The sequence below is a fragment of the Podarcis filfolensis genome (assembly GCF_964270895.1).
Source record: "Podarcis filfolensis genome assembly, chromosome: 1".
In the NCBI taxonomy this organism is placed as follows: Eukaryota; Metazoa; Chordata; class Lepidosauria; order Squamata; family Lacertidae; genus Podarcis; species Podarcis filfolensis.
The window spans coordinates 58389436-58410820 of record NC_139604.1 but is presented as its reverse complement, the minus strand read 5'-3'; the positions used below and the strand labels follow the sequence as shown (position 1 = coordinate 58410820).

General features: G+C 41.3%; 1 protein-coding gene across 7 annotated transcripts in view; it reads left to right on the top strand.

The window, feature by feature from the left end:
* SIGIRR (single Ig and TIR domain containing) overlaps positions 1 to 21385 on the top strand; it is a 37500-nt gene that overhangs the window by 1940 nt on the left and 14175 nt on the right. Inside the window, exons 1-6 of one of the 7 annotated variants that reach the window (XM_083607021.1) lie at positions 2067 to 2246; positions 3532 to 3603; positions 6001 to 6124; positions 15628 to 15975; positions 17981 to 18170; positions 20301 to 20431. In XM_083607021.1, coding sequence (XP_083463147.1) covers positions 6025 to 6124; positions 15628 to 15975; positions 17981 to 18170; positions 20301 to 20431 — 769 coding nt within the window. In that variant the 5' untranslated portion in view covers positions 2067 to 2246; positions 3532 to 3603; positions 6001 to 6024. Of the gene's footprint in view, positions 1 to 2046; positions 2247 to 3529; positions 3604 to 5742; positions 5967 to 6000; positions 6125 to 15627; positions 15976 to 17980; positions 18171 to 20300; positions 20432 to 21385 lie in introns of those variants that run through there. The other 6 variants (XM_083607020.1, XM_083607023.1, XM_083607022.1 and 3 more) reach the window with 6 other exon arrangements.

Sequence of the window (21385 nt, the reverse complement as noted above, 5' to 3'; positions counted from 1 at the left end):
TCTGGGGTTGCAGCGCTCATCTCATTTTTTTGGTCAAGGGAGCTTCTGGGTCATGTGGCCAGCATGACCAAGCCTCTTCTGGTGAACCAGAGCAGCGCACGGAAACGTCGTTTACCTTCCTGCCGGAGTGGTACCTATTTATCTACTTGCACTTTGACGTGCTTTCGAACTGCTAGGTTGGCAGGAGGCTCTTAATTGTACTTTGCTCAAATTAACAAGTCACTATTGCAAACCACTGACATTTGGTTTAAAATTATTGCCATCACTCATGTTCTTGCTTCCACTGCTTCACATGACCGGGTGCGGGGGCACTAGAGGGGTATTTGAGGTCTCTGACACTGTTTTTCTCATGTGAACTGTGTACACACTTCCATGCTTGTAATAAAGCTCCCTCCACTCACCCACATAGATTCATGCATCACAGTAGCTTGGACTAGATGACACTTGAGGTCACTTCCTACTCTACAGTTCTGTGACTCTATGCCTTGGGTATATTGGCATGGTTTCTTGGCATGAATGCTGTGGAAGTGCTGGCTGCAAGTATGCAGGTTGGGGAAGGGGCTGCAATGTGTGCATGTGTTTGTTTACAGTGTCATGTTTTGGCACGCTCATTTGTGTGTGTGTGTTTGTGTGTGTGTGTGACTGGCCATGCATGCGGAGGCAGAAAGTGTGCCAGGATTGGGTGTGGTGTTGCTATGGATGCAATGAGTGTCCATTATCTTCACTGAGCTTGGGCAGTTTCTGTAGTCCCTCCTAGCCACCACTGTGTGGGATATGGTCAAGAGTTTTTATGCCAGCAGATTGCAGCAGCCATGCAACATGGCAGATTCCTATAATTTAGATTGCTCTACAGGGCTGGTAATATTTACTCCTGTTCACTTCCTGGGTAAAGGTTTTTTTGTTTTTGTTTAAGTTGTACACAAACAGGTATAGAAATAGCTGGACAAGTGCCCAGAACAGAAAAAAAAGTCCTGGAAACTGAGGAAAGGGGCAGAAAAACAGCCCAAATACCTTCAAATTCATTAATAAGGAAAACAGATAGACAAGGTAGTGTAACTGAAACATACCAAATCATTCTACAAGGCTCAGCAAGCAGCAGAACAGCAATGAATAAAGGAAATGCGTAGAAGCTAACATGCCAAAAATGCACACAGGAAAAATTGGACTTGATGACCTGTTTGCAATATAAGGTCCCTGTCTGGAAATCCACTATGTTCTTTAAATGTACCCTGAAATGGGGAATATTATTTTTAGAGAACTACATCCACTTTGTTTCATGGGGCTTCATGTAAACCACATTGAGGATTCAAAGCACAGTCTTCATAAGATTATATAAGAGAAAAGGTTGCAGGAAAGCCCTGCCTTCCAACTCCCTGCACATCTCTGGGAAAAGGAAGAGAACCAGCAGCATCCAAACCTAGCCCAAGCAGCATCTTAGTTAGTAGGGAAAAAAGGCTGATAATTCTGTAACAGCAGGGGGAAGCTGATGCAGGTCCTTTTCTCCATTCTCCTCTGTATATATCGTTAAAAACAAGAAGTTGAGAGTACCAGGTATATATTAATCAGGTCTATCTCCGTTTCTTGTTTGCGGCACAGTTTACATCAGTATCTAGATCGATAGTTTTAATGGACCTATGAAAGGAAGTCGCCAACAACATTACCAATATGCAGGCCTGATACACAAACTTACTTAAGCAAGACATTTTGTCCGCATTCCTGGGACTCCAAGCTGGCGCCTAATGGACTGCGAAAAGGAACAGCCGCAAAGCGACCCATTCCGCCCTAGTACAACCGCTTGAAGTGCTGGCTCTGAACAACAACTTTTTCCAAGCCTGCTGACTAAGCAAAAAGTTAGCATGTTGAAGTTATATATTTTCCAAGCCACCTATCTACCCTCTTGCTTCGATCCGTCTAGGCTGAAGAGTGTAAACAACTTGCCTGCATAAGTGTGTGGGGCCTAAGGCCGAGGCAGCCAGTTGCATGCTGGGAGACGTAGTACTTTCTCACGAAAGGAACTTAGCAGCGAGGAAGCTGCCGCACTACACTACCCAGAATTCCTCTGCAAAGAGAGAGGTGTGAGGCACCGCCCTTTGCCTACCTGAGCGCAGGTTGTGGGTTCCCATGGCAACAGGGAAGAGGGTTAGTTATGAAGACGCCTCCTTGTCCCCTCAGCTGCTAAAATTGTTATCTTCGCTCAAGAGGTTTTTTTGGGGGGTGCAACTGGGCCATGGCTTCTTGAGTTAGAGGTTGGTGTTGCTTCTTTTATTCGTTGGAGTCTCGCGTGCTGGGTCTTCTCTGTACTAGGCCAGGAAGAGAGAAACACGCACGTGTCATGATGGTGATAAGAAAAAAGGCTTTTTTTCTTCTTCTTAAGGCCTCCAAGAGTGGAGCTTAGGCAACGTGAGACTATTACTGTGGGAGAGGTAACAGCTTCTCGTTCCTTGGGCTGTGCCTTCGTGCAGTACAAAAGCAGTATCTTGGGACATACAGTGAAAATGGGATTGCTTCCTTTAGTAAAGATTAATCCGTTCTTCCTTTTTGTAACACAATTTTAGCGTTATTTTGCAGGTATTCCTCAGCAGTGATTATGATTGCCCATATTAGGAATTGAGGTTGAAGTTAAATTTGCAGCTTGAAATTGTTTGCTGTAGAAGTAATCCATATTTTTATTTGAAAAAGGCTTGGGACACCTAAACAAAACATGAACTCCCCTAACTAAAAAACCTATAGCTTGATCCTGTTTACCTGGAAGTCATTAGTGCAAAGTTGAATGGGGCTTACTCCTAAGGAAGTCAACATAGGAATATAGGCTTTGGATAAAATCGTATGCATACTTACTTACTATTGAGCACAGTAGGACTTGCTGCTTTTGAGTAAACAGGCATAAGATCTACTGAGGTAAAGGGTGGGGTGGGGAACAGGAACTTAACATTTCCGTCTTAAAACCATTTAAGCAAGTCAAATTGATTTTAGTGATCCAGGCAACAGTATTTACAACTACAGCCCCAGTGTTAGTTTTCTTATTTTAATTTGTGTTCATTAAAAAAGTGTAGTCGCACAATCTAGCCAATATTTGAGATGTTTTTAACAACACAAACTTATACATATACTCAGAAGCAAGTAACTTTGCTCAGTGGGGCTTAATTCCTGGTAAGTGCACAGATGATTGCAGCTAGGACCTCCTTATACTTGGTGGGGCAGTGCTGAGTATACGTTTAGGCTTGCCACACAAACCCTTTGTTCCTTATTGAAACTAATGGGACTCAGAAGTGCTTAACTTTGGCTGGGTGTGATTAGTTTTTTGTTAGACGACTATACTGTTGCTTCTGAGCTTTAAAAAAATCCTAAAATAGAATATCATTACTAGATCATATTGGATATCTTGGACATTTTATAGAGAAGCTGTTGTTGTAAAACTGAATTTTAATTTATTAGCTACAAAATGAATAATTGGAAGGAAGTGGACATGTTTGGAAGATGATTGATTGCTGGGGATACTGTGGAGCTGAAATTGTACGGCTTGGTTTCTAGGGCAACAGGTTTCTCTGCAGCTGTTCAGAAAAGAATGAAACCATGCGTAAGGGAGAAGTCTATAATCTGTTGGTAAGATTCTACCCTAATTTCATGGGTGCTTTGGACTGTCCAGGCAAATTAAAGCAACATTTGTTAAGAATTCAAGATACATTATAACTAATAAGCTATGCATCTCTGATGTTCCCTGAAATGCATCATTTTGAGCTTCTTGGGGACAATGCTACAGCATCACATGGACAGAACAGATGAAAATAATTTTTGTGACTTGAAGAACCAGATTTTATGGGCCAATATACCTAGGTTACAAAACATTCAGGCCAAAATGCATAAACCATAATAAATTATCTCCCCACTCTGCTCTAGCTTGTATGGTTTGTACTCTACCACCAAGCTGCTTTTCAAATGTAGTTAGTTAGACTGAATATTGCTCTTCCCATTGCACTAAATGAGAAACAGTATTAAGAACAAAAACCTGATCTTGTTGTCTCCCGTGGAAGGCAAATAGGAATCACAAGGAGTACCATGCCGGGTCATAATTGTGCAGCAATTATAGCATCAGTGCAGTGCAGCAAAATACTCAGGATATACCAACACAACACACTGCAGTTGCTCTGTGTGAGGTCTTGCAAAAGTCAGATGTGTGGAGTGTGGAGGAGTGTGATGCCACTCTGCAAAATCCTTGAATCGGGAGACCTCCCACCTTAGTACTGTTACCAGTGTTGTGACCACAAACCATATAAATTAGCCAAATGTGACCATTACTGTAAAGCACTTTGCATGTTGAAAGTACTATGTAAATTATAAATAACTAATTTAAAAATGAATATTGGATGCCAGGGCCTGTATTTCAGAGCCATCCTAGGGCATAGGCAAAGACACCAGTTGTGTTGTGATAAAACTGGAAACTGCCATACGCTCCATCTCATACTAGTACCCATGCCCATGGGCAACACAGAGCAGATGGGACAGAGGAAAGGGAACAGGAAATGCAGTGGATGGAACTCCAAACAGTGGGTGTCTGCTTTGTAAATGTTGCCCTACTTGGATCACAGCAATTCTGTTCAAGGCCTGTCCCCATCTATCAGGTGTGCCTCAGGTGATAGTGCCTGTGGTATCTGAGAGGATGGTGAAAGAAATGTGTGCATGAGTAGAATTTTGTAGTAAAATCCACGTGTCTGCAAGACAAGAGTTCTGTGGCAATACTTGATATACAGTCTTTCCTGTTTGTGAGCATTCTCGCCCTGTGTGTGAAGGGTGATATGCAAATGCCATAAACAAAGGGCTGTAATGTGTCAGCTATTTAGTTTAGTATTATATTGTTACCACCATTGTATGGATTTGTCATTTGCATTTTCTGTTCTTGGAAAATGTATTAAGCCATTTTTGTCTCTTTTGGAAGTTACTTGACATAGATCAGGTACCTCTTACTGTTACATACTAAAAACTTGCCTGCCATTCATATAGTTACTGTGGTTAAGGATTACTTGCTTATATGGGACAGCAGCTTTGATCAGGTAATGATTCTGAATACAACTTTGGGGAGCCTAGTGTGGTTATTCCATGTTTCATGTTTAGGTTTCTGAAAGCTTCTCTGTAATTGGAGAGTTGTTCCTTTTTATGCATTTTCTTTCACAACTGAACTGTATATCAGCTGCACTTCATGATCAGAATTATGAGTAGCCCTGAGTATGTATTTTATGCTACATTTAAAAAGAAAACAGCAGCACATCTTTTACAGATTAAAAAAGAGAATTCAGCTCTACTAGTATTGTTTTTCAGTTCAGTAACAGAACTTACACACATGGTGTAGCTGTCAGGTTTGGTCTTGTCTTGAGATCTAACATTTTCCCTTTGCATGAAAGCAGGCCTCCTTGGTGTATTTTCCTTGTTTACTCCTTAGGGGGGTTCTTGTTTACTCCTTGGGGCATTTTCTTGTTTATAGTCCACAGCATTCTTTGCCAGGATCCAGGATAACCGGCTGGCTTAGTGCCACAGAGCGGCAATCCTCACAGCTGCAGAGCTTTTGAGCAACCTGCCTCCTGGCTCTTTACTGAGCAAACTCTTGGTCGGCTGTTTTGCTGCCAACACGCTGGGTGGGTTTGTTGATTTTAAGAGTCCAGGTTTCATTTTCTCCTTGTATGCAGGTGGAAAGGTGGGTGGAGCAATGATAGCAGGTGGGAGGAACTGGCTGTCCCGAGTGCAAGCCTGGAAGATTGTGATTGGGGGTGGAGAATAGAACAAGTCATTTAAGGAGGACATGGAATGAACAACAAAAAAAAAAAGCAGAGGGAGATACTTAACTGGCAAAGCCAGTCTGTTGGCCAGTCATGTGATTAACATGGCTACGATCAGGGAGTGCACAGCAAGGACACACAAGGAGTCTCAGGATTTGAAGGTGGCTGCCTGAATCTCAAAGAGGGAAGTCCATAAAGGTAATTATTTCCCCTGTGCTTTTCCATTTTGTAGGATGCTGCTTGTGAATAAGCTAAAATGACTGTGAAATTGCTCTCTCTTCTGCCTGTGCCATCTGTGCTCTTGGCTTTCTGCCTTGCCACAAGGAGTGAGCAGGAAAGGACAGCAGCTTTACAAGGTGAGACGAAAAGAAAAAGTTTTCCTGGTGTTGGTCTGTGTCTTTTATGAATATATGTAGGTTTGTGGTGCTTAGCAATTAAGGCAGTCTGACCCACTCTTTTTTCTTCTCTGTGCCCTTCTTGCTTGACCTGATCAGGCCTTCTGCCTTTGCAGTCACTTGTGCTTCAACCACTAATCGCTCTTCTGTGTTTGGATATCTCTTTTTGGAAGAGACACACTTTATTTATGAGACAATATGAGTAATTTGAGAGAAGATTTGAAGCTTCTTACATGGCAGGCCTATTTCCATTGTTGTTTCTGTTTGGCACAGTGGCCTTTCCTAGGCCTTGCTTCCCAATTTGAGATTAGTTTTCCATTGTTGTTTTTTGGTCAGTGAGATTTGTGTGCGTGCGTTTGTATTGCTATCTGATCATAGGGGTGTCCTATGTTTTCCATTTGTTCTTGAGGCCTCATTGAATTCCATTCTCCCATGACACACATTGCCAGGTTCCTGTAGGCTTCACATTAGCTCACTGATGCTTGATATGGCTGGCTTCTGTCCTGTGAGGGCTTTTCAGTAGTCAACATTTGTCTATCCATCATTCTCTTTGCCTTCTGCTTAACATTTGCTGTAGGGGTGCATGGAGCTTTAGGAGAGAATGAAAAGTGCATCCACTGTTCTTCTGACCTATACAATCCAGTCTTACTCTGGCCTCTGCCCATGCTGACCCTGCAGCCAGTGGCAAAGCATACAGGAACTTGGGAGAAAAAAATGGGCTATTCTTCTCTGGGAACACAGGATGCTGCCTAGTCAGTTGCATTCTAAGGGGTGGCTTAGTACAGCAACATAGTCATCCTATTGGCTGATCAAATCCTAAGTTTATTTGCTGACCAGCTATATGGTGTTTATTTGTTTTCTGTTTTTCATTTGCATTACTGTTGGCTGCCTTGGACATATGTAGAAGGAAGTGGAATACAGTTTTTAAAAAAGAAATTAATTAGTAGTGGCCAACTTGTAGGGATCTTCAAAATATGTGAGTGTGCTACTCTATATTGCATTACAGTACCTGTGCAAACCTGTGTGTGTTAGGCTACTAGTGGCTTTCGCTCTAGTCTTCTAATCTCAGGAGTAGGTGTCATTGCAGTGCTGAAGAGACAGGCAAGAATATACATTTGATTTTGCCTTGTCGTTGTTGTTTAGTCGTTTAGTCGTGTCCGACTCTTCGTGACTCCATGGACCAGAGCACGCCAGGCACTTCTGTCTTCCACTGCCTCCCGCAGTTTGATCAAACTCATGCTGGTAGCTTCAAGAACACCATCCAACCAGATTTTGCCTTAGTCGGGCCTATAAATCCTCAGCTTCTAGTCCAGAAGTGCCATAGACTCATTCTGCCTTTGCCACTGTGATGTTTGTGCCACAGCTGGATACTATGGGGTTAAATTTAGTATGTGGTGGGGCAATGAAACACTAGGTTAGCCATACATGGAACTGACACATTTATTCCCATAATTAGTGCTTTCAAATGACCATATAAATAAATAGTTGAACTGTCGTTCTAGGAAGTGAGCAGATTTATCTCTGGAGTGTCACAGATATCTGCATACAAGATTTTTACTTCCTTATGATTTATTTTTGATGTGGCTCACAAAATGATCAGGCAGTGCACGATGAAGAAACTCTACTGTACTCCTTCTAGATTTAACTTGCTATCCCTATGTATTGGTAAAATAGCTTTGTTAGTACAGAGATGAAGTACTCTTTCATAACACACCCTACTACAAATGTAAGGATGCTAACATTTCCATTTCCATCGATTGACAATGGGGACACAACCTGCATCTCTTAAGTCGTATGCTTGAATAGGGTTGTGTTGGTATCCGTCTTTCTTGGGAGACAATAGACGAGTGTGCCTTTTGGAGTGAAGTCAAGCTGTTGGAGAGTTACAGTGGTTCCAGAGACATATACAGGAGACGTATGTTTTCTTGCAGGTGGAGCAGAAGAAGGCATCTGGTTTTGCTGCTAAAGTTACACCATGGTGTTTCTTCTCTCTTTGCTCATACCAGTGGTCATTCCTCTCGTTACTGATTGACTGTCTCCAGACACTGTGATTGCCTGCGAAGGGTTCCCACATGGTGGGGTTAATGTTGCCAGCCTTCATATCACACTTGCAGACATCTTTGTAACACAGTCTGCCAACAGACCTAGTTTACTATTATTTTTAAAATTTATATACTACTCTTCATTCAAAGACAATAGGCCAGCTTACAACATAAAAACACAAAATACACAGCATAATAATAATAATAATACCCCCTTCTGTTATTCATTCATTTATCCCATACTTCCAGTGTGTTTCCCCATGACTTTCCAAACCGCAGAAAGCCTGATTCTTTTTTAAAGTGGATTTGTTGAGCTAGTGCAACAGAGCCTTTCAATCCAATTTAACGGCTCAGACCTAAGTTTCTGATGTGCTCTTGAATCCCACTTGCAAAATAGTGACTGTCTGGAGGCACCCTTAGGCAATTTATGCTTGCCTAATTGGAACAGCAACATAAGATGATGTGGGGTGCAACATTTTGATGTTTCTTAGAGGCATTTTTCTTCTTCTGAAATATGATTTGTCTCTTAAATTCCCTCTGAGTAGCCATGATGAGTAGTGCAGAAATCTTTATACATGTTGCCCAAGAGGATAAAAGATACAATATTGCCTTGGTCTTACCTCTTAAAACAATGGCTATTTTAATTTTCTGTCTCATAGAAGGAGTCTTAAAGCTATAAGTTGGTTAGAAATTGAGATAATCCTTATCTTTCTCTGCCCCTCCCAGTTATATGGGTTTGTGTGTGCCTGCTGTGATCCTGGGAAAAGCACTGGCAAAGTCAATACGATAACATACCTGTCTGTAGGACCAATAAATAAGCCATAAACTTTGAGTTTTACATAGAGGTGCCTTTTCAGTTATTGCTGTTGCCACAGACCAACCTAATCTGCTTTTATTGATAATGCTTTTGTATAAATGGACCACACCTTGCAAAGAAGCAAACTGGCTAGAAAGTGTGTGTGTCATGGTGGGGGGAGTGAGAGAGTGAGCTTGGGAGCTAGTTTGCTCAGCCAGTAATAGGTGTCAGTATCTTCAAAGTATGCTGTTTGTTGTGACATTTCTTTGTGTCTTCTCTGTATACTGGGAGAACCCTTGAGTGCCTCCCAGACCATTTACAGACACATTTACACAGTTTTGTTTTCATTTAGTGCTATATTTGTGTTAGCCTTTGCAAAGGGATAGCCACGCTGACATTCACTTACAGAAACAGGACTGAATGTGTACTCCAGTGCAAGCCTGGTTTGGACAAAATGCCAAATTGTGGTTTGTTTAAAATAAAGGAGGAAGAAAATGGATCTGTGTGGCTCATACGTATGCTGCCAACCCATGCTTGGGCATTATGTCTGAACCAATCCTAGGTTTGTGACCACAAATGAAAATTATTTGAGGCCATTTACACTGTACCTTAGTTTTGTTTTAACCACATTATTCTGTGCAGTTTTACAGGGAAGCATTTTGCACAGCAGTTACTGGTTTTAAGTTTATTGTGGCAATTACATAATGAAAGAGATAATTGATTCTCCCTTTCAGACTCTTTTTATGATGATGTGAAACCAGTTTACCATCTTGCAGGAATGCATGCTTCGTTGTTTGTAAGTTGAAGCCTGCCATATTTGTTAACGAAATAGGTGATGTTTAGGGTTGGTATAACTGCCCTTAGGCATTTTGCTGCCTGAGAGGAAAAGGATGACTTCCCTACTCCCCTTCCATGTACAGAAGCTGACTCTGGCAACGAGACAGCATCCTTCACCACACCTGAAGTCATCAGCATGCCCAGGACAGGCCATATGGCACATAGATTTCTGTCTTTCAACACTTCGCTACTCCTCGCCCTAATTGGGTACTTGCCAAAATGGATAGATGCTGCTATGCAGCAGCGTATGTTGCATGAGCATGTGCTAAAGTTTCTGGACTGTGTGGCTTATTCTGGTTGCTTCTTTGCAATGCATACTTCTTCAGTCTGGGGCTTTCTTGTACTGTGACGTGTTGAAAGAAAGTGACTAGGTGAGACATATAGCCATACTAGGCCAGCAACAAGCAGGCTTACTGGCACAGGAGGGTAGAAATAGCCCGGAGACTTAGGGGGAACATCCAGGGTGGCGTTGTTACCACCTGAGACAATTGCCTCATTCTGTAATGATAGGGTTGCCCCTGCAAAATGCAGAGGCTCTCCCTATCATTATTTGTTTAGTTAGCTGCCTGTGGCTTGGATCCTAAGCACAGTTTCTTGGAGGTATGCTTCAAAATTGGTAGGATTTGCTTCCAAGTAATAAGATGCATAAAAGTGAGGTGCCAGATTACTACAGTTCTAGCAGATGAGTTTCCTTACCCTTTAAATGAAATATATCTACTACAGTGGAGTAGGGTATTGATTATCTGATTAAGCCCTTTAACTCATCAGAAATGTGAGGAGATAGTCGATAGAGCAGAAGACTCTTTAATCTCAGTGTCATAGATTCAAGCCCCACACTGGGCAAAAAGATTCCTGCATTGCAGTGGGTTAGAGTCAGGAGTCAGCAAACTTTTTCAGCAGGGGGCCGGTCCACTATCCCTCAGACCTTGTGGGGGGCCGGACTATATATTTTTTTGGGGGGGGAAGAACGAATTCCTATGCCCCACAAATAATCCAGAGATGCATTTTAAATAAAAGGACACATTCTACTCATGTAAAAACACGCTGATTCCCAGACCGTCCGCAGGCTGGATTTAGAAGGTGATTGGGCCGGATCTGGCCCCCGGGCCTTAGTTTGCCTACCCCTGGAGTAGAGTGTTCTTGTGCTGTCTTCCAACTCTATTGTTCTATTCTCTACTGCTGCCTAAAGTGTACAATACTTTGGACTGATCCCAGGATTTGGGATGGTTGGTGTTGAAGGAGTGCTATATTTAAACATATGAAAGGGATGAAACAATTACATTTTGTTTTGAAATGTAGAATTATGTAGTCAATATTGATTTGTGCAAAATACAAGGAATACTAAATGCCAAAAAAGAAATGGAAATCTGTGTATTGGCTGAAATAGGCAAAATATAAGAGCAGAGGAATAAATATGGGTTTAAGGGCCCCTACCTGTTAGGTGTGCTGAAGTCTTTTTAAAATGGGGCACAAGAGCTTATGTGTGTAGTGGATAGTGGTCATGATCTTTGATATACTTTGGGACCATAATAGCAGTATGAATAATGGAATCTTGCTTCCTGCACATTGTCTGATATACCAAATTGATATCTGAGAATCATTTACAAAATAAAAGGGACAGGTTTTTAATCTCATAGTTGCATACTAGAAGATAGAAGGAACTGCCTTTGTATTTTTAAGTCTAATATCCCAGGCTTGGGATGCAGAACATACAATGCTCTATTATACATGTATATGTTTGGACAGGTAGTCTCAATTTAAAGGAATACAGTGGTACCTCGGGTTACATACGCTTTAGGTTACAGCCTCCACTAACCCAGAAATAGTACCTCGGGTTAAGAACTTTGCTTCAGGATGAGAACAGAAATTTTGCTCCGGTAGCACGGCAGCAGCGGGAGGCCCCATTAGCTAAAGTGGTGCTTCAGGTTAAGAACAGTTTCAGGTCAAGAATGGACCTCCGGAACGAATTAAGTACGTATCCAGAGGTACCACTGTATATGTGCATTTTGAGCACACAGTGTGAAATGGATGCTTTCATGGTGTAGTGAGGACTGGAGTATACATTTCTCTAGAACAGATCCCTTCTCACAGGCCAAGCATGCCAGGACTAAGATCTGACTAGTGGTAGTAGTAGTGGCAGTAGTAACAGGAGTAAGAATAAAGGGCTGACCTCTCAGCAAGGAATGAGTGAAAGCAGAATACCATACAGGCCCCAGCATGAGCTGCTCCTCCTGCTCTGCCCTCTGAATGAAACAGAAGTAAAAAAGAGACTTCAGATAATTTAAACTGGAAACGATAATAATTTTTGAAGAGAGTTGAAATTAGCTTTCCTTATGTGTGTGCTTCTTCTGTTTTGCTGGTCAAACATGTTTGGCAGGTTTTTTAGTCAATACAGAAACCTGTTTACCAGAGGTCAAAATGGAATGAGTAAGTTGTCTTACTTCCAAACCAATTCTTGCTCTCCAGTCCCAGTGAATTCCATCCATTTCCTCTAGACTTCCTGCAAACACAATGAAGATTGTAGGATGTTTGAGTGAAGGGAACACACAAACATTGCTTGAAAAATAATGTAGCATAAGACCATGAGCTGACGCAGGAAGGAGATACTGTGCAGCAAACTGCAGCCACAAAGTGCCCCTGACACAAATGATTCAATCTCTTTTGCATTTATAAATACATTGTGGAGTCAGAAATCTTTGGCGATCACTCGTAGCTGAGTAAGATCGTCTTCCATAAACACGGTTTTAACAATGAGTCCGTTAAGTGACTGTCGAGGCCAATTCTGGATTCCACAGTGGGGACACTGGTTTCCAGGTGGGAGTTGATCACGGTGTGGATTTGCCAAGCATACCTTCCTCTTAGCACGTTTCTCCCTTGTGTCCTGAGTTTGAGTGTCTTCAAAGCCCAAGACACCTTTGGTAAAGGCTGTTCTCCAACTGGAGTGCTCACAGGCCAGTGTTTCCCAGTTGTCAGTGTTTATACTACTTTTTTTTAGATTTACCTCGAGACAGTCTTTAAACCTCTTTTGTTGACCAGGAGTCAGAAATATGCTGTATTTGACCAGTACAACAGTGCACTGGCTTGAGTAACTTCTCAGAAAATGTGATATTCTTGTACCAAAAGCACTACCTGTGCAAAAAGCATGAGGGATGATAGTGGAAACGGCCCTGAATTAAGCTGCATGGTAAGTGTATCCTGTTGTGACAAAATCCATTTATAAATCAGCATTCAGTATGTGAAATATTTGTGAAAGGACCCTATGAGAATTGGCACCCTCTGAGATAAGCCTTTGGTTGCATCTTAATGCTGGCATCCATACCTGCCGTTTACTCCCTCCCACTATCTGATGGTTGGGTGTGTGCTTAACAGCTCCTGTGTGTAAGCAAAAAGAGCAGCATTTCTTTCTTCAGTTTCTCCCTGATCGGGTATGGGAATGTTTGTCTAGCAGACAAAGGCAACATATTATGCATACTTGAAGGGACCCAGCCCAGTCACAGTAGGGTGTTGTTGTTTTATTCATAGTTTATGGATAGAAGGACGAAATAATTAAATGAAATTCTGTGGCAGTACTACTTTGGCAGTTCTTTGTAGAATAATTATGGTCATGATAGAACAGACGAGCAATAAAAGATGTGAAGGATTAGGCTACATGTATTCAGATGCTGAGCAATGGGCTTTACTCCGTTGTAAGGTATAGAACTGCAATCCTATGTAACTTTTGTGTTAGCAGAAAAAGAAGCCATTCATATAAGAAGCCATTCAGTTTCCACCTGGTAAATTTCATTCACATAACTTTAACAACAGCTGCAACAATGATGATAATGCAGTAATGCTTATTTGGAGTGTTTTCAGGACAAAGCATCACAGTAGTCAGTGACACTTTAACAACTGTGTTTGCATCTACTAAAGTTATTGCCATTTCTGCCAGAACATCATAATAGTGAACAATTCATTGTATATATAGGACTGCTGTCCCACCAACAGTGAAAACCTTTGATAATGGAAGTGCTCACTTGAATATGAGTTCTCACTTGACGTTCTGCCAGCAGTGGCATTAACTTTAGTAGAGTTGCATATTTAGGTAAGGTAAAGGTTAAGGACCCCTGGATGGTTAAGTTCAGTCAAAGGCAACTTTGGGGTGCGGCGCTCATCTTGCTTCAGGCCTAGGGAACCGGCGTTTGTCCACAGACAGCTTTTCAGATCATGAGACCAGCATGACTAAACCGCTTCTGGCACAATGGGACACCGTGACGAGTGCCATAGCACAGGGAACCGCCATTTACCTTCCTGCCACAGCAGTACCTAATTGTCTACTTGCACTGGTATACTTCCGAACTGCTAGGTTGTCAGGAGCTGGAACAGAGCAATGGGAGCTCACCCCATCGCGTGGACTCAAACCGCTGAGCTTCCGATTGGCAAGCCCAAGGGGCTCCAGTGGTTTAGACCACAGCGCCACCTGTTCCCTATAGTTGCATATTTATGCCTACTGTTACACCAGCAGTGGTAGTCAAGAACCATTGGGTGCCTCCAGGATAGTCCATCAACAGGCAACCAGAGCCCTTGAAGTTGGGTTTGAATCTCTGGTTGCTTATAGCATACAAACAACACACAAAAAGGTCTCAAATACATAAGTTACTCTTAATTGAGAACTGCATGAGAAAATTATGTTCCATGTGCTACATCACTTGGCAAGTAGAGCACAATGTGGAATAAATTCCCATTTAAATTTAAATTTGTGCTAACATGAGGGAGACTATGTTAGAACTGGTACATAGATGGTACTTAGGTCATTTAACTATCATATGTGATGGTCATGTGTGCAAAATGAATTATACTTGGAAGTCACCCCACACCAAAATAGTATTGATCAGTCATAAATGATGACATGATTTATGTTTTGTACTTCTGGACATTTCTGAAAATGATTATTATTCTTACAAAGACTTATCAACTTTTGTTTATAGCAGCTAAACTGGATATGTCTGAGCACTGGAAAAGATACAGAACCTCTATCTATTTCTCAGTGGTATCAAATAAGGTGGAGGTTCACTGTCATGGACAAACAAGTGCATCCATTTCATATACTTCATTGTTCCAGTTCCAGTTCATATCAAATACTAACAAGTATACAGACATGCAACTTTTTGCTCAGCAAAATGTACTGTGTTGTACAGGTTTTTTTGAAGGTTGATTGCTTTTCCTTTGAATTTGTAGCTCTGAAGCACTTATTATAATTATAGTATCTTTTTTAAAAAAGTTTCCAGGTGTGCAAATGACCAGTGAATATCACCAATGCTTTTTTTATACATTAGCAGTATTTGGTTGGCTAGGTTTCCCCCCTGTTCTTTTCTTTTTCTATAGTGCTTGCTTCAGTGCATTGCCTCTCCTAGCATTTTTTGTGTGGTGTGTGTGTTATGAGGAGGGTTGTAGAATGTGATCATTGTGTTAGTTACCTTATTATCAATTTGTTCTCTGTTCATTATAAATAAGGAATCTATGGCATAGATAGAGTTCTAGTTAGAATCACATAGTTAGCTGATCTTGTTATCAGGATGATAAATATTTATCTCTCTTCTCTATAGTAAATTCACTGTAAACAGTCTTTCAGGAGCCATCACATGGTATGCATATTAAAAGTAAGTTCAGCCAGGGGGGCAGTGTCTATGACCTGGTTGGGCATGAATGACTTGGTTGCTGTTGGAGTTGCATATTCTGTGCTTGCTGTAGAAATGTAGGTTGGATTAGGCATCACAGAAGTAGTTGCAATTTAACTGCTTTGCTTTATTTAGAATTCTTTTCGCTGACGGTTTCATCTAATTTATCGTGTGTGGACCCAGATCACTTCTATGATCACACCATTTGGACCCAGCAAGAACAGGTTAATCATTTGTTCTGCCCTTTGGATAACCAGAGCCTCCAGCTTCTTCAGTCTACCTCAAACTTTAGCATCCAGTGGAGCAAAAACTGTCATCTGCTTAACTTCACTGCGTTAAGCCACCTGCACAGCACACTGCAGAACACAACAACATACCTCACCTTTGAGCACGCCAATGCCAGCGATGCAGGCAACTATACCTGCACGCTCTACTTGAACGATCAGAGAAACAGCTCCTTCACTGTCCGGCTGGTCATGGCAGGTGAGTGAAAGAAGTGGGAATTCACAAACATGCCTTTGGATCCCAAACCTAACACTGATGTCTCCTCTTGGGCCCATCCCAGGAGAAGCAGGACTGCCACTGTTTCAAGATGGGCCACTTGTCTGCCTAAGTCTGGCTCCTATGTTGCTCATTAGACACAGAGCAGCTGTGAAGTATCTAACTATGTAGGGCATGATTTTGTCCCCTTTCACCTAAACATAAGGTACTGATCATACTCAAATAAGTTATGGCACTAGATAAGCCCTGGGGATGTGAGCCAATTTATCAAGTGCTATGATCCAAATTATGCATTGTCAACCAGAAGTTGGCGGGCTGATGTCTGTGACTGTATGTGTGGCTGTTGCTGAAGAGGGCTTCCTTTTGCCTGGGAGAAAATGGCAGACACGTAGCTCTTTCTGAGCCCTCTCTGCATTTTATGTTATATTTAAGATGACATATAAAGGTAAAGGGACCCCTGACTGTCACGGACGACTCAGGGGTTTCGGCGCTCATCTCACTTTACTGGCTGATAGAACTGTGTAAACAGATAAACCTGACGAAGGCTTCACTGTGGTAGAGAGACAATTTAGGAGAGAGAGAAAAGACTTAATGTTTCTAAAGCTGTGATAACAAGTGATAGTACCTAAAATGTGGTGAGAGGTACCTGAAGCTACCAAGATAAGCTCACTCCGTCCCCTATTTGCTAGTTGTATTGTCAGAGTTGAAATGGGAAAAGACAGGTTTAAAAAAATATATATGCTGAGATTTAAAAAATTAGCAGACTTGTTGGGACAGATAAGTGTGTTTTTGTCTCTGCTTAATCTTTTATAGTGCACTTAAACTAGGATGGATCACCATTTTGGAACACTTCATTATGCTATTAGAAACATAAATTAGCTAAAGATGGTCAGAGGGAGATCATACATCATTTGAGCTGAAATCCTGCACACACATCCTGAGACCTGGAAGTCAGGCTTGCTAGGCACTGTAGGTCTTATTTCTGAGAAGATTTGTATAGGATTTCAATTTTTTTTTATTCATTAAGATAAGGATGGTAGTTGCTGGTTTCTCAGGAAGTTCTCCTGAATTGGCTAAGGACTGGATATGGGCACTAAAAACAATATTTTTTGTATTGTTCTCCCTTTTAAATAAAGGTAAAGTTTGGAAATGAGTCCAATACACACAGCAGTACCTACAGAAGGGAGAGCCTTTACATTTTAAAAAATGATGGCCATGATGGCCTAGTTCTCCTTTTCAGAATTTAAGGGAATGTAAGGGAATGGAAAATTGGGGATAAGTACCTGTGACATATTCTAGTTTTTAATGCAATGTGACATTTGCACCTTAAACTCCCTATTTTCCACAATAGGATTCAGAAAGTTCTTCATTAAAAAAACACACGCTCACATATGCTGAAAATGTGTCACATATGCTGAAAATATTTAGCATGGATGAATGAGTTGACAGTATGAAAGATAGAGGGGGAAGAACAGCACTGTGCTGGACTCTGAACAGGCAGTGAGAATAATTAAAGTACTGGCACTAGGACTTCAAAAGTTAATAATTAATACCATATCTCATATTCAGCACTTCTGTGATGTGCATACCCCTTTATCCTGGGCATTTCTCTATTATGGGACATGACATGCTTTCCAGATAACCTGAATATTCTGTCTTTCCTACTATAGTCCTTACTGAATTTCTCATTGTTTTCTCAAGTCAAATCAGAACTGCAGAACCAGCCTTGAAAGAGAGGTTATACACAGCAATTTGTCTAGTTACATTTCCTAAACATGGTGAATGGAGGCAGGAATCATCAGTGAACCCACTGTGCAAGGGAGATTGTGCTTAGGTGCAGGGTCACAGGGACAAGAGTAGCTTGACTTTCTTTGTTATGTTAGCCAGACCTAAATAGCCAGTATAAGATTTGCAGTATGCAGTCTGGAAGTTCAGTGCTCTCATTGAAAAGCTCTCTTACGGTGTACTGTTTTTGTTTCCCCAACAGATATTTGCAGTGTCCTTCCTCGTTTCCTTTACCCCTCCAGCAATCTGACTTTGCAACGTGATTTGGGAAGCCAGTTTACACTGAACTGCACTGTGCAGCTGCCCTACACGAAAAGCTGTGATTTTGGCCTCCACTGGATGAAAGATGACCAGTTGCTAGACAACGAGACCTATGCTGCTTCTACTCATTGGTAAGAAGGCTTTTATGTATAATGGAAAATAAAGCTAAATTGGCTGTATAAACTAGAAACAAATTAAAATAGTGTCTCCCAGACTCTGAAGATAATGGTGGATCTTTAAGGGCTTATGTATACTATTAGCCTTATAGGTTTGTGGAATAGGGGCAGTAGTGTAATATATATACTTCAATGGGAGGAAATATCTTTGCTGTAGTAGGGTGAGATTGAGTGAGAGTGGGAGATTGTGTTTCTGTTTAAAAGAAAATTGTACACTTAAGCCCTGGAGAAGAGTTTAAGAGAATGCTCTATGTATCAGTCTTCAATGGGGAGGCAGAGGGAGAGGGAGAGGAAGAAGACCCTTTCAGATGTTTGTGGCTTCAGACCAAATCTGGTTTCATGAACACCCCCTTTATTTTAGTGTTCCCACTGCAGGGGACTTGTGTTGTGTTGTACGTTATCAGTGGGGTCATAGATATGTTCTACTAGGTTACTGTGAACTCATGTAATATTTTGTGCATCACTCAATAATGGCATGGAGGCTGTAGCTGGGAGAAGAAAAATTGACATTTCACTAGTAAGAAAAAAATGCACTTTAAGCAGTAGGACATTGCTACTATAGTTCCACAAAATAAGTACTTTTATGTAAGACAATGGGATCCCATACAACAACTAAGCAACCACAATTAATCCATTGCTTTAAAAGAACAAGGAAAAAGATGATTTTGAAAGTCCCCAAATTTCTACTAGTTTTTTTTTAAATATAATTTTTATTAACAAACCAATCAAATCACATTAATTCCAAATTACACAGCCAAATTTTTAAATTTTTGTTGGGGGTACCCATGCTTTGAGCTCTGAAAGGGATCCAAACATCTCTCTTGCTGCTGCTTTAATGTTCACAGTTCTGTCCAAACAGTATTCACAGTTCTGTTCAATCTTCTCTTTATTATTTTCCTCATCTTCTTGTTGTTGTCATATATTCCTTTCTTTGTGACCTCTGATAGTCTCCACAAGCGGGTTGAAAACAAACGTTGTTATATCCTGTGTGGATTTTCATTCCTCCAAGAGCCATATTCAAACAGACAGACACTATTTCCGCACTTCCGTACAAAACATTCTTAAAGTCTGTCCATTAATCCTCACATGCCTGTCAGTCTCTTAGGGGGTTCTGCCAGGTCAAACTCACAGTCCGATATAATAACAAGCCATGGTCTCCTCCCCCTCGATCATAAATCCTGTAGCCAGGCCTGCCCTAACAAGTCTCTTTTTATAACTGTGTCACAAAGACCTTTCATTCCTTTCCAGACATTCCACAAACCATGCCTTTGATTAGTAATTTATTTCCACACAGTTCTTAATCATCCTGCTTGTAATCAGTAATTGCAACGATTCTTCTTGGGGGGGGGTTATTAGGTACTCACATAAGATAAAAAAAGAAAAGTCCCCCCCCTTTCAGTCCCGTTCCGACATACCGACCCTTTGATGTATCTTCTTCTTGATATATTGTTAAATCCAGCCCGTTGCTCCACTTCACAGAGGTAACTTCAGTTAGCAGTTTTTACTCCCGATCTTCACTCAAAATATGTGCATTTGCTTCTCTCTAATTGTTTATTATGAGCTCCTGCAACCAGGCCGCGCAATCAGAGACAGCGTCCGGGAGAGCCGTCCCACACGAGGGCTGTGCGCCTAGTGCCCTCACCCCCTTCTTTTGAATCCGGGGGTGATTTATGGCAACCGCAGGCGAGGCAGTGTTCCCCGTTCCCTTGGGGTAACAAGGGAGGCTGCATACTCCCATATCAGCCTCTTAATTACCTCGTGTGAGACGGAGAGATGTTATTGTCGGCCATCTTCCAATGCGCCCCTAGCGCCCCCCCCCAAATGTCTACTAGTTTTTGTGGAAGAAAAGGTTTTCAAAGGCCAACGTGATAAAATAGTGACAGTATTTCCAGATCATAGATACTCAAATGGACACTCTTGTTACCAACTCACAGTTCATTCCTTGTCCAAATTTAATGTTTGGTATAATCCGAGATTGATAGGGTGGAGCCCTCTGAGTTTCCTTCCTGTCCGGTTCTGACTGAAATTTCCTAGTGTTTGTTTTCAATCAGTGCTAACGTAAATCATCTTCTATTTGCACCCCAGGTTCAATGACAATAAATCAGAGATATTCATCTCCAGCACTTTGGATATGAATGTAACAACAGATGAAAATTATGGAGCATTTGCCTGCTGGGTTAGAAACAGTACAGCAGTTTTCACACTGCAAAAATCAGGTAGCATTTCTTTGTACTTCATACCATGTGCATTTGGGTGTGGGCCGGTACTCTATTTGAAGGTTGTTATCTTTATTAAGTTCAAAAAAATTCTGCTACTCACTAACTGTATTCCATAGTAGAATTCCCATGAGTATTTCTGAAATGAGAGTTGGAGATACTTTTTTTTTTAAGAGTTGACAGACTACTCTGAAAACACACTTATGGCATTCAATCCAAATGTAAATTTCCCTTTCAGAAGTGACCTCTGAAAACCAACAGATAAGAATATGGCTGTGTACAGCATTGATTGGCTGATGCCTTTGAAGTGTCACACACACACACACACACACACACACACACACACACAAATCTTTGACCCCACCCCAGAGCAGTTCTGCACTTTGGTTAACAAGATGACAAATAAACATGAATGCAATACTTTAAACTCTTTTTAATTTAATTATCTTTAGAAGGGCTTCTTATCTGAAGGGGCAAGTGTGATAACTGAGCTTGCATTTGCTTTGTACATTTGTCATTAAAATGGCAGAACTAGATAAATCTGAGATTGTGCAGCAGCTGAGGAATTGAATGTGATTTATATTCTGTCTGCCTCCTCTTGAGACTCAAGTAGCCTAAGTGTTTTGGATTACATTTTCTAATTACAGTCTGGAAATGATCCATGGCTCAGCATCATCATTTCATTTCTCCATTGTTGTATGTAAGATGCTAAGGGCCATTTCACACATTATGTGTGTGTCTTGGAATGGAACAGTGTGTGTGTGTGTAAGAAACTACATCCTTAGGTCCAATGTACAGGATTCAGTATGGTCTATTGAGGATGTGGGTAGCATGGAATCTGGTCAGAGTTTGACCCACAGTGAGTTTATAGAGGTGTGACAGCTTCACTATACATTCAGTTTATAATTCAGTCCACATTTTTCACTTTGTAGTGCCACTGTTCAGATCACTCTT